The 13,038-nt window shown below is 41.3% G+C and overlaps 2 protein-coding genes across 6 annotated transcripts in view; one reads left to right on the forward strand and one right to left on the reverse strand.

Annotated features, from left to right (window-relative positions):
- The window catches only part of CSNK1G1 (casein kinase 1 gamma 1), a 180,109-nt gene that overhangs the window by 43,162 nt on the left and 123,909 nt on the right, over positions 1–13,038 (forward strand). The gene's annotated exons all lie outside the window — the stretch shown is intronic.
- LOC116564250 (PAXIP1-associated glutamate-rich protein 1-like) lies at positions 11,097–11,788 on the reverse strand. The gene has a single exon (XM_032297200.1). The coding sequence runs from the start codon at positions 11,731–11,733 to the stop codon at positions 11,284–11,286; it is 450 nt and encodes a 149-aa protein (XP_032153091.1). The 5' UTR covers positions 11,734–11,788; the 3' UTR covers positions 11,097–11,283.

The raw sequence follows: 13,038 nt of genomic DNA on the forward strand, positions 1-13,038 counted from the left end.
ATTCTCCTGCCTCAGCCTCCTGAGTAGCTGGGATTACAGGCATGCACCACCATGCCCGGCTAATTTTTGTAAACCCACGGGGTTTCTCCGTGTGGGTCAGGCTAGTGTCCCAACCTCAGGTGATCTGTCCGCCTCAGCCTTCCAAAGTGTTGGGATTACAGGCGTGAGCCACCATGCCCAGCCTAAAATTCTTATCTCTTCCTTTTCAATATTTTTATATCTCATTTCTTTTTCTTATTTCATTGAATTGGATTGGACTGTTGGTTAAATTATTTTCATGGTATAAAGTATAGTATGTATTAGTTTTAGGGTTTAAAAAAATAAACTTCACTGGGCAAGGTGGCTCATGCCTGTAGTCATAACACTTCGGGAGGCTGAGGCAGACGGATTGCTTGAGCTCAGCCACATAGGCTGCGCAACATGGCAAAACCTTGTCTCTACCAAAAATACAAAAATTAGCTGGGCGTGGTGGCACACACTTGTCCTAGCTACTGGTAGGCTGAGGTGGGAGGATTGCTTGGGCCTAGGAGGCAGAGGTTGGAGTGAGCTGAGATTGTGCCACTGCTCTCCAACCTGGGTGACAGAGTGAGACCCTGTCTCAAAAAAAAAAAAAAAAAAAAAAAAGAACTTCAATCTTCTAGTAAATTCGTTAAGACATAATTTTGTAATGCTTAGACTAATGAGGGATTATATGCTTAAAGATATTTATGCATAGATAAATTTTGCCATGTATGTCTACCTATATATGTATATTTATTTATTTATTTATATTTTTGAGGCAGAATCTTACTTTGTTGCCCAGGCTGGAGTGCAATGGCATGATCCCAGCTCACTGCAACGTCCACCTCCCAGGAATCAAATGATTCTCCTGTCTCAGCCTCCGGAGTAGCTTGGATTACAGGCACCTGCCACCACTCCTGGCTAATTTTTGTATTTTTAGTAGAGATGGGGTTTTGCCATGGTGGCCAGGCTGATCTCGAACTCCTGACCTCAAGTGATCTGCCTGCCTCAGCCTCCCAAAGTGCAGGTGTTACAGGCATGAGCCACTGCGCCTGGCCAGCCATTTTATATATGAGATATTGTCCTTTCATCTTTAGAAGTGGAGATTTTAAGGGATCATCACACATTGGGGCTTATCAGATGGGTGGGGAGGGGAGGGATGGCATTAGGAGAAATCTGTAATGTAGATTATGGGTTGATGGGTGCAGCAAACCACCATGGCACATGTATACTTATGTAACAAACCTGCATATTCTACACATATATCCCAGAACTTAAAGTTTAATAATAATAAAAAAAAAAATAGCTGGGCGTGATGGCCGGCATCTGTAATTCCAGCTACTTGTGAAGCTGAGGCATGAGAATTGCTTGAATCCAGGAGGCAGAGGTTGCAGTGAGCCAGGATCACGCCACTGCACTCCAGCCTGGGCAAAAGAGCAAGACTTCGTCTCAAAAAAGAAAAGAGAAATGTCAATAAATTGAATATACATGGCCAACTGGTCATTTGGCAAGTTGACTTTCTATGAAAAAAAAAAGTGGAGATTTCATGCAGTTGATTATTAAAATTATTTATTTATTTTATTATTTTTTGAGACAGAGTCTTACTTTGTTGCCCAGGCTGGGGTGTGGTGGCACTATCTTGGTTCACTGCACACTGCAACCTCCGCCTCCTGGTTTCAAGTGATTGTTGTGCCTCAGCCTCCTAAGTATATGGGATTACAGGTACTTACCACCACACCTGGATAAATTTTGTATTTTTAGTAGAGGCAGGGTTTTGCCATGTTGGCCAGGCTGGTCTTGAACTCCTGACCTCAGGCGATCCACCTGCCTCAGCCTTCCAGTGTGCTGGGATTACAGGCATAAGCTACCCCGTGCCCAACATAAAATTATTTATTATAATTAGCAAAGGTATACAAGGAAAAGGGGTAAATGAAATCCAGTTATCTTTTGAGTAACAGCATTTTTCCTGTTCCAGAATTATAAAGCATTGATTCAGACATAGACTTTTATGCAGCCAAATGTACAAAATTATGTGAGTTTCACTACATTGTCTTCATAATTGAAGTTTGCCCAGGCTCATGGGAATCCTGTGGGTGTGTTAGGTGTTTTTCTGTCGGTATTTTTGGCTTCTGAGCAAACTACTAGAAGAGAATTGGTTTTAATTAATGCTTCACGAAGCAAAGCTGAAATACGACTTTTGGGCTTTTTTTTTTTTTTTTTTTTTTAACAGGGAGGCTTTGTTGTTGTGGACCAACCAGTTGTTTCCTTTTTCGTTGTGTCTTTCATGGCTTTAAAGAAGAAACACCTTTTTAATCAGTGCTTTTAGTATTTTAAAGTGAAACTGATACTCTCGTCTCTTATTTTTGTCAACTGGTATTGAATACAGAGATACCGGTACTTTTCCTACCTTGAAGCCATGGGGGAGGCTATTGCTTCCTACTTCTCTCTCTCTTTTTTTTTTTTTTTTTGAGATGGAGTCTTGCTCTGTGGCCAGGCTGGAGTGTAGTGGCACGGTCTCTGCTCACGGCTCACTGCAACCTCTGCCTCCCAGGTTCAAGAGATTCTCCTGCCTCAGCCTCCTGAGTAGCTGGAACTACAGGTGCCCACCACCATGCCCGGCTAATTTTTTATTTTTATTTTTTGTATTTTTAGTAAAGATGGGGTTTCACCATGTTGGCCAGGCTTGTCTCAATCTCCTGACCTCGTGATCTGTCCGCCTTGACCTCCCTTACAGGTGTGAGTCACCGCGCCCTGTCTACTTCCCTTAAACATTATCTTTTTAGCTTTCAGTAGGTTTCAGTTGAGGGGCTATTTCCCAGTCAGAATCTTTTTCATTTAGTGATCCTGGCAATCTGGTTTGGCAGCTAAAAGCAGGTAAATTTTGTTTTTCTACTCCTTTGGAATGTTTGCCAGTTTATCTTTATTTACTAGTATTGTACATAGACCCAGAAGACTTAATAAGTTCTTTCCAGTTCGATATACAGCCATAGAATGGAAAGGTGAAATTTCTGAGTCTATTTGCAGTGGTAATAAGTAATGATAAACTGGGAAACAAGCCAGAGTAAAACAAATTCAAGTTCTTTCAGGATTCTGTTAGTTTGTGGAGGCACAAAAACAACAGTAGAAACTTTTTGGCCCTCTGTGTGAATATGAGGAGAAGTCCTTTTACAGGTTATGTGTGTCTCTTGTCTAACTAGTTCTGCTTACCTACTTACTTCTTACTCTGTATATGCTCCTTTGAAGCTTTTTATAGGAAGAACAGGGATGAAAGGAAAAGGCACTCTTTTTTGTTGTTGACTGAGACCAGTCTTGCTCTTTTGCAAGGCTGGAGTGCAATAGCACAGTCTCGGCTCACTGCAACCTCTGCCTCCTGGGTTCCAGCAATCCTCCTGCCTCAGCTTCCCGAATAGCTGGGACTACAGGCGTGCACCACCACGCTCAACTAATTTTTGTATTTTTAGTAGGGAAGGAGTTTTACCATGTTGGCCAGGATGGTCTCTTTTCTCTTGACCTTGTAATCCACCTGCCTCGGCCTCCCAAAGTGTTGGGATTACAGGCGTGAGACACCGCACCTGGCCAGAAGAGGCACTCTTTATGGGTACCTCCACATTTCTGATCAGATTTGTTCTTTTTGTGTGGTGGTCATTCTTATTTTACTAATGAAGAAATTGAGGCATAGTCAAAGGTTACTGTTTCCTTAGATTCTCTGCCCATTGCAGGGGCCTTCGAGTCAGGCTGTCAAGTATCCACTTGGCGAATGTGTCAAAGGCTCTATTGCTTTTTAGTTTTGTTGTGCACCTTAATTTCCTCATCTGTGAGGTGAGAATTATAATAACAGTATTACTATGCATAAGGTAGTGGAAGGATTTAATGAATTAATATATTTCAATCATTAGAGTGTACCTGGCACATAAAGGCCCAATAAAGTTTAGATGGTGTAGTTGTTACTGTTCTACAGTGTGACAGATGTCTTAATCGACATGAACTATTTTTAGTTTTTCATTACTTCCTGTGGAGTGTATGCAGAGAACAATAGCTGGGAAAAGAGAGCCTTCTGGGCTCAAGCAATTCTCCTTCTTCAGCCTCCCAAGTAGCTGGGATTATAGGCATCCACCACCACACCTGGCTCATTTTTGTATTTTTAGTAGAGACGAGATTTCACCATATTGGCCAGGCTGGTCTTGAACTGCTTACCTGAATTGACCTGCCTACCTTGGCCTCTCAAAGTGTTGGGATTACAGGCGTGAGCCACCATGCCCGGCCCTATATTTTTACATGGCAAAATTCAAAAGGAGCAGAAATGGCTATGCCGGTTAGGTGGGACATCCACTATTCACTTTACTGCTCTACGCCTTCCCAGTAAAGAATCAGTATCTCATGGTTCACGCCTATAATCCCAGCACTTTGGGAGGCCGAGGCAGGTGGATCACAAGGTCAAGAGATCGAGACCATCCTGGCCAACATGGTGAAACCCCTTCTTTTTTTTTATTTATGTGTTAAATCTAAAAATAAAAAATAATAATAAAAAAAGAATCAGTATCTGGTCCTTCTCAGCATTGCAACCTCTTCATTAATGCATTTGTTTTTTTGACGTGTGCCTATTTTGATGGAGTTATCTAGAGAATAAGAAAAAGGACCAGTTACAGTGTCTCACTTCTGTAACCCCAGCACTTAGGGAGGCCAAGCATGTGGATCACTTGAGCCCAGGACTTCCAGACCAACCTGGGAAACATAGTGAGGCTCCATCTCTATAAAAACTAAACAAAAATTAGCCAGGTGTCATGGTGCTCACTTTTTGTACCAGCTACTCAGGAGGCTGAGATGGGAGGACTGCTTGAGCTCAGAAGGTCGAGGTATCACGGCACTCTGGCCTGGGTAACAGAGTGAGACCCTGTCTCAAAAAACAATAACAACAACAACAACAAAAAAAAGCCCTGGTCTACTTAGGCAGTAATTTATTTTAGACAAGCAGTAATTTTCTTTTATTTATTCAAGATAAATGTACTACTTTTTATGTTTTCAACACAAATACACAGGGTGAAGCATGATAATGGATTGATTGCCTGAGCTCAGGAGTTTAAGACCAGCCTGGGGCTGGGCACGGTGGCGCATGCCTATGATCCCAGCACTTTGGGAGGCCAAGGTGGGTGGATTACGAGGTCAAGAGAATTGACCCAGCCAACATGGTGAAACCCCATCTCTACTAAAAATACAAAAGTTAGCTGGGTGTGGTGGCACATGCCTGTAGTCCCAACTACTCAGGAGGCTGAGGCAGAAGAATTGGTTGAACCCAGAAGATGGAGGTTACAATGAGCTGAGATCGTGCCACTGTACTCCAGCCTGGGCAACAGAAGGAGACTCCATCCCAAACAAAACAAAACAAAACAAATCAAATTCAACTAACTGAAATAAACTTATAATAATTTAATTTGCAGGTATGTATTGCTTCCATGAAGCATCCACCCCAAGAAACTACTTAAGTGCTACTCAAAGCATTTTTGGAAAAAAAAAAAAAAAGAGTTTATTTCCTTTGAATATTCTCAGGATGTCTGACTGTTATCCTTTGAAAGTAGATGTATTTTAATAATAGTAATACATGTAATTTGACAAGAAAATAAAATGGGAAGATTTTTATTAAGTAGTAAGAAACCAGTTCAAAGTCTAATGTGTGAGACTCTGGATGATACCAGCTTTTATCTAGCATCACAGTAAATTTGAACCTCATTAGATCTACATTTACCCAAAGTAAATACTTCTCTGGAAAAGAGGATGGTTTTTTTTTGTTTTTTTTTTATTGCATTTTAGGTTTTGGGGTACACGTGAAGAACATGCAAGATTGTTGCATAGGTACACACATGGGAGCGTGATTTGCTGCCTTCCTCCCCTTCACCTATATCTGGCATTACTTCCCGTGCTATCTCACCCTAACTCCCCACCCCCTGCTACCCCTCCCCTATTTCCCCGCAACAGACCCCAGTGTGTGATGCTCCCCTCCCTGTGTCCATGTGTTCTCATTGTTCAACACCCGCCTATGAGTGAGAACATGCGGTGTTTGATTTTCTGTTCTTGTGTCAGTTTGCTGAGAATGATGGTTTCCAGGTTCATCCATGTCCCTACAAAGGACACGAACTCGTCTTTTTTTATGGCTGCATAATATTCCATGGTGTATATGTGCCACATTTTCCCTGTCCAGTCTATCATCGATGGGCATTTGGGTTGGTTCCAGGTCTTTGCTATTGTAAACTGTGCTGCAGTGAACATTCATGTGCATGTGTCCTTATAGTAGAACGATATGTAATCCTTTGGATATATACCCAGTAATGGGATTGCTGGGTCAAATGGAATTTCTATTTCTAGGTCCTTGAGGAATCACCACACTGTCTTCCACAATGGTTGAACTAATTGACACTCCCACCAATAGTGTAAAAGTGTTCCTATTTCTCCACATCCTCTCCAGCATCTGTTGTCTTCAGATTTTTTAATGATCGCCATTCTAACTGGTGTGAGATGGTATCTCAATATAGTTTTGATTTGCATTTCTGTAATGACCAGTGATGAGAGCATTTTTTCATGTTTGTTGGCCTCATGTATGTCTTCTTTTGTAAAGTGTCTGTTCATACCCTTTGCCCACTTTTGAATGGGCTTGTTTGTGTTTTTCTTGTAAATCTGTTTTAGTTCTTTGTAAATTCTGGATATCAGCCCTTTGTCAGATGGGTAGACTGCAAAATTTTTTTCCCATTCTGTTGGTTGCCGATTCACTCTAATGACTTTCTTTTGCCATGCAGAAGCTGTGGAGTTTGATTAAGTCCATGTGTCTACTTTGGCTTTTGTTTCCAATGTCACCCATTTCTTCTCATCCACACCAACACTTGTTATCTTTAGTCTTTTTTATAATTGCCACCTGACAGAGTGAGAATGTAAGTTAGTATCACCGTTATGGAAAACTGTATGGAGGTTTGTCAAAAAACTAAAAATAGAATTACTACAATTCTATTTTGCTAAGATCCAGCAATCCCTCTTCTGGGTATTTACCCAAAAGATATGAAATCAGTGTGTCGAAGAGTTATCTGCTTTCTTATATTCCTTGCAAGCATTATTCACAATAGCCAAGTTATGGAACCAGCCTAAGTGTTCAACACATGAATGAATAAAGAAAATGTATACACACATGCACACATACTCTCACACTACTCAGCCTTAAAAAAAGAAGAAATTATGTCATTTGTGGCAACTTGGATGGAATTGGAGAACATTTTGCTAAGTAATGTAAGCCAGCCACCGAAAGACAAATGCCACGTGTTCTCAGTTATATGTGGAATCTAAAACAATTGAACTCATAGAAGCAGAAAATAGAATGGTAGTTATAGAGGTTGGAGTGTTGAGGAAATGGTGAGGTGATGGTTAAAGGGTACAAAATCTCAGCAGGGACATTATTGTTTTTTACTTCTATTGTACAGTATGGTGAAGATAACTTTTATATATTTCAAAATTGCTAAAGAGAATAAATTTCAAATATTCTTACCACAGAAATGTTAAGTATTTAAGGTAATGGGTATGTTAATTAGCTATATGTATCCATAAATTATAACACTACTTTGTAACCCATACATTTATATGATTATAAATTGTCAATGTACAATTAAAAAATTTTTTTTAAATAAACATCTTTTAATAAAAGGCTTCCCACCCCTCTATCTAAAACTCTTCCGTGCTGTGCGTGGTGATACATGCCTGTAATCCCAGTTTCTCAGGAGGCTGAGATGGGAGAATCTCTTTAGCCCACGTGTTCAAGGCCACATTGCACCATTATCTCATCTGTCAACAGCCACTGCACTCCAGCCTGGGCTGTATAGCAAGAACACATCTCTAAGTATGAATACAATAAAACTTTCCTCTTTGATTTCCCTGTAATCCTTAGTTTAGCAGATCTTTGTTAGATATGTAGCATGGTCCCAATTTGTGTTTTTTTTTTTTTTTTTAATTCATGTGTTTGTGAGGCCCCCTTTACATTAGAAGTTCTGTGAGCAGAGGAGCTGTATATATCAAGTTCACTGTTATATCCTCAGTGGACTATCCTGGTTTTAGGCACATAGGAGGCACTCACTGAATATTTACTTATAAAAAAAAGGTTTTTTTGCCATATACCTACAACCTTCTAACTTTTAAGATTTAAAAAATGTTTGTTTTTGGGTTTTGGGTTTTTTTTTTTTTTTTTTTTGGCTCCCAGCAGGAAAAAATTATTTTGAGATTTTTTCTTACTTTTTTTCTTTTTTTTTTTTTCAAGCCATGGTCTTGCTCCGGAGTGCAGTGGTGCAACTACCACCTCCTAGGTTCGAGCAATTCTCATGCCTTAGCCACCTGAGTAGCTGGGATTACATGCATGCACCACCATACCTGGCTAATTTTTGTATTTTTAGTAGAGATGGGGTTTTGCCATGTTGGTCAGGGTGGTCCTAAACTCCTAGCCTCAAGTGATCCACCCACCTCGTCCTCCTAAAGTGCTGAGGTTACAGGCGTGAGCTACCACATCCAGAGGCTTTTTTTTTACTATTTTTAAAAAAGACTGGCTCTTACTATGTTGTCTAGACTGGAATGTAGTGGCTATTCATAGGTGCAATCATAGTGCACTTCAGCCTCGAATTTGTGGGATCAAGTGAGCCTCTCACAACAGCCTCCCAAGTATCCGGGATTATATGTGTGTGACACCACACCTGGCTTTATGAAATATTTGTTAATTGAACTAGGAACACTTTGAATAAACATAGTGGTTTGTATTTTCCCTTTCTGACGCCTGGAAATTATCCAAACTCTTTCAGTAATGACTGTCATTCTTTAAGGTTCATTTATGTAGAAATGGGATTTAAAAATACATATGTAGGCCGGGCATGGTGGCTCATTCCTATAATCTCAACATGTTGGGAGGCCGAGGCAGGTGGATCACCTGAGGTCAGGAGTTCATGACTAGTCTGACCAACACAGTGAACCACCCCCCATCTCTACTAAAAATTGCATGCCTAGATCATGCCACTGCACTCCAGCCTGGGCAAGAGAACAAGACTGTCTTAAGAAATAAATAAAATGCATATATATATGCATTCTTTTCTTTTTTAAGACGGAGTCTAGCTCTTTGACCAGGCTGGAGTGCAGTGATGTGATCTCGGCTCACTGCAACTTCCGCCCTCCCCCCTCCCCCGCCCCCCAGGTTTAAGTGATTCTCCTACCTCAGCCTCCCTAGTAGCTGGAATTACTGGCATGCACCGCTATGCCCAGCTAATTTTTGTATTTTTAGTATCGATAGGGTTTCACCATGTTGGCCAGGATGGTCTCCATCTCCTGACCTCATGATCCACCTACCTTGGCCACCCAAAGTGCTGGGATTGCAGACATGAGCCACTGCACCCAGCCTCTTTTTCTGTTTTTGAGACAGAGTTGTGCCCTGTCATCCAGGCAGTAGCACAATTATGGCTCGCTGCAACCTCGAACTCCTAGGCTCAAGAGATCCTTTCACCTCAGCTTCCCAAATAGCTGGGACTACAGGCACACACCACTGTGCCACTGCTCCAGGCCTTTAAAACAAACAAACAAACAAACAATTCTTTAAATCTTCTTTTCTTGTAGTAAAAAGCTATAGTACATTTCACTTATGTCTCTTTTCCTGTTGGAGAAGGTGAATCGAGTGGAGGGAAGCAAATTGATATTGAGGCTGAGAATAAAATTGCAGATTTCTAGCCTTGATTTTCTGCCTCTCACCTACTTTGTCCCTATGTAAACAGGCTGTTTCTTTATAGCCTGGAAAAAATGCAATAGAATTTGACTATTGACAATTCCAGAAAGCACCCAGATGAGAATACTTAGAATTGGATTTAAAACAAAACCTACCCACCCCTTTTTTGGGGGAAAGACAGGGTCTCTGTCTCCCGGACTGGAGGGTAGTGGTATGATCACAGCTCACTACAGCCTTGACCTCCTGGGCTCAGGTGATCCTCCTACTTCAGCTACCCAAGTAGCTGAGACTATAAGCATGTGCCAGCCTGCTAAGTAAAAAAAAAACTTTTTTGTAGAGATGGGGTCTCAGTATGTTGACCAGGCTGGTATTGAACTCTTAGGCTCAAGTAATCCTCCTGTCTTGACCTCCCAAAGTTCTAGGATTATAGGTTTGAGCCACCACACCTGGCCAAAATCAGTTCCTTGGTCATGTTTTCATTTTTTGAAGTTTTCTTATGCCTTCTAAAATGGGTGAAAATTCGGGTTATAGTTTTTTAATGACTGTTGCCTTTTCACAGTGATCACAAGCCAAAACTTGTGACCAAGAAACAACAAGTATGAGGACCAAAAGAAATATATGGTGGATGAAGAAGTAGTAGATCAGAAAGAACCTGATTTGCTTTTGAGTTTCATATATATTTACCTTATGATCCAGCGGTCCTATACCTATAAACAGTTTCATCATAAGTTGTGTAAGAGAGATTTAGAAGCCTGGCAATGTCTGTTTTGATTATTAACAAAAACCCAGTGTGTTTTGATTTGAAATTTAAATATTTATGTACCTCACTTTTGATAAAGCCAATATATGAGAATCTGAAATACACAAACAGTGAATCAATGAAACTTTTTTTGATGCTTTTATAATAGAACTTAATTTTCTTTTAGACTTCGTGCAACCTCCCATATACTGTTTTACATGAATTTAAGTAGAGAGCTCAAATGATAAGCTAAAGAGTTTGTAATTGAACAGAGGGTGGTGTTAAAAAAATTGGATTTTTAAAAATTTAGTAACTAATTTCTTAAATGAGAGATGCCACATAAAGTAGTATTGAATATTATTCATTATTCTTTTTTTTTTTTTTTAGGGGGTCAGCATTTCACTCTTTTTTTTTTTTTTAAGAGATGATAGCTCTGCATCTTTTATTTCAGACTCAGAAAATTCAGTCCCAGCCCCCAAATAGGTGTTCAATAGAAAACACGCACATGCGCTCGCGCGCGCACACACACACACACACACACACTCTCTTCCCCTTTCTCACACACACACACACACACACACACACACACACTCTCTCTCTCTCTCTCTCTCTCTCTCTCTTCCCCTTTCACACACACACACATTCTCTCTCTATCTCTTGTTTTTCTCTCTCTTCCTCTTTCCCTCTTTCCCGCAACAAGCTGTTTGGGAGCTTGGGGTTTCTCTATTCTTTCCAAGTTTCTCAGTGTCTGGGCTGGGCAAGGAGGGCCCAGGCCCCAGCAGGTACAGACGCTGTACCTTAGAGGCAGGAGCAGCAGGAGTCAGTATTTCCGCTGCTGAGGGAAGAGACTGCTCCCTGAGGATCGGAGTGGGAGGCTGGTGGGGCTGGGATCCGCGGAGTCCAGGCTGAAGAGGTCCCTCCCAGTACGAAGGATCTGCTCCTCCAGCATCTTGTGTCGCTTCATGTCCGAGAGCACCTTGTCCAGGCGGGCCTTCCGTTTCTGGATCCGGGCTGAGCTTCCTGGGGCGCGTCTCCGGTCAATCAGGGAGTCCTTCGGTGTCACTGGCTCATCATCAAAATCAAATTCCGTGGGAATGTGTGGTTTTTCCTCTTCCTCTTCTTTGGCTTCCGGCTCCTCGTCGGATCTCTCCTCTTCGCCCTGGGCCTCGGGCGTGGGCGGCCGGCGGGGCAGGATCTCTGCTTGCAGCTCCAGGATACTGTGGGCAGCCAGCGGTTCATAAAGCCTCTGGATTTCGGAGGGCTGGGGCATCCAGGGCTGCCCATCCCTGGGCAGCTCCACCTACTCGTCGCTGCAGGGCACACACCAGTCGGCATTTCACTTTTGTTGCCCAGACTGGAATGCAATGGCGCGATCTCGACTCACTGCAACCTCAGCCTCCCAGGTTCAATAGGGTTATTAATTTTTAACTTTGATTTATTCATTTTGGCATGCTTCAGGTCTCTCCTCAGGGTTTTTTTTAAAGTTTTTTTTTTTTTTTTTAATTTTTCTTTTAGAGACAGGGTCTTTCTGTGTTGCCCAGGCTGGAGTTCAGTGGCAATTTACAGGCATGATCATAGCACATTGCAGTCTTTAACTCCTGGGCTTGAGCAATACTCCCATCTCAGCCTCCCAAGTAGCTGGAGACTATAGGCACATACCATTGCACCTGACTGCTACAGGTTTTTAACCTGACAGATACTATATGTTCTTCTAATACAAACATGTAAGTATACATGGATAATGAGGGCTATGTGTGATTATTCCACCTAATGGTATACTAGTCTAAGTGCAATGGAAAAAATTTAATGGAAAGCATTATAAAAATAACCTCCATCTGTTGGGAAAAACAGAGTGAGCAAAAATGAAAAATATGAAGAGAAATAGACAATGTAATGCAGTTTCCAAATCTTGTAAATGAGACTATTGTAGTAATAATTTTTGAAACTTTGTGAGTTAGTTGAATACTTATAAATTGACTAAATGGGCTAAGACACATTCTTCTTCTGTCCTCATATTAATTTATAATGGGAGGAAGTATAGTTAATAGTATCACATAGACATACTCCCAACACATGATGTTTTTTCTCTTTCAAATATCGTTTGAGGGATTTGGGCAAAAGACAAGGATAAACACGGGATAGTGGATATAGTTGGAAATAGGAGAAATAATGAAGAAATATGAATTCTTAATGTTGTTCATGTAGGAAATTCAGTAGTTGCTGACCTCCTTTCATTGCTTTGATTTTTTTCCTTTATATTAAATATACGTGATAAATGTAAATCTATTGTAAATCAAAACCAAAAATGAAAATAAGCAGTTAATTTAAACTATAATAAAGGGCCGGGCGCGGTGGCTCAAGCCTGTAATCCCAGCACTTTGGGAGGCCGAGGCGGGTGGATCACGAGGTCAAGAGATCGAGACCATCCTGGTCAGCATGGTGAAACCCCGTCTCTATTAAAAATACAAAACATTAGCTGGGCATGGTGGCGTGTGCCTGTAATCCCAGCGACTCAGGAGGCTGAGGCAGGAGAATTGCCTGAACCCAGGAGGCGGAGGTTGCGGTGAGCCGAGAT

Source organism: Sapajus apella, unplaced genomic scaffold, assembly GCF_009761245.1.
Source record: "Sapajus apella isolate SASKATOON/1434 unplaced genomic scaffold, GSC_monkey_1.0 scaffold37, whole genome shotgun sequence".
Taxonomy (NCBI): Eukaryota; Metazoa; Chordata; class Mammalia; order Primates; family Cebidae; genus Sapajus; species Sapajus apella.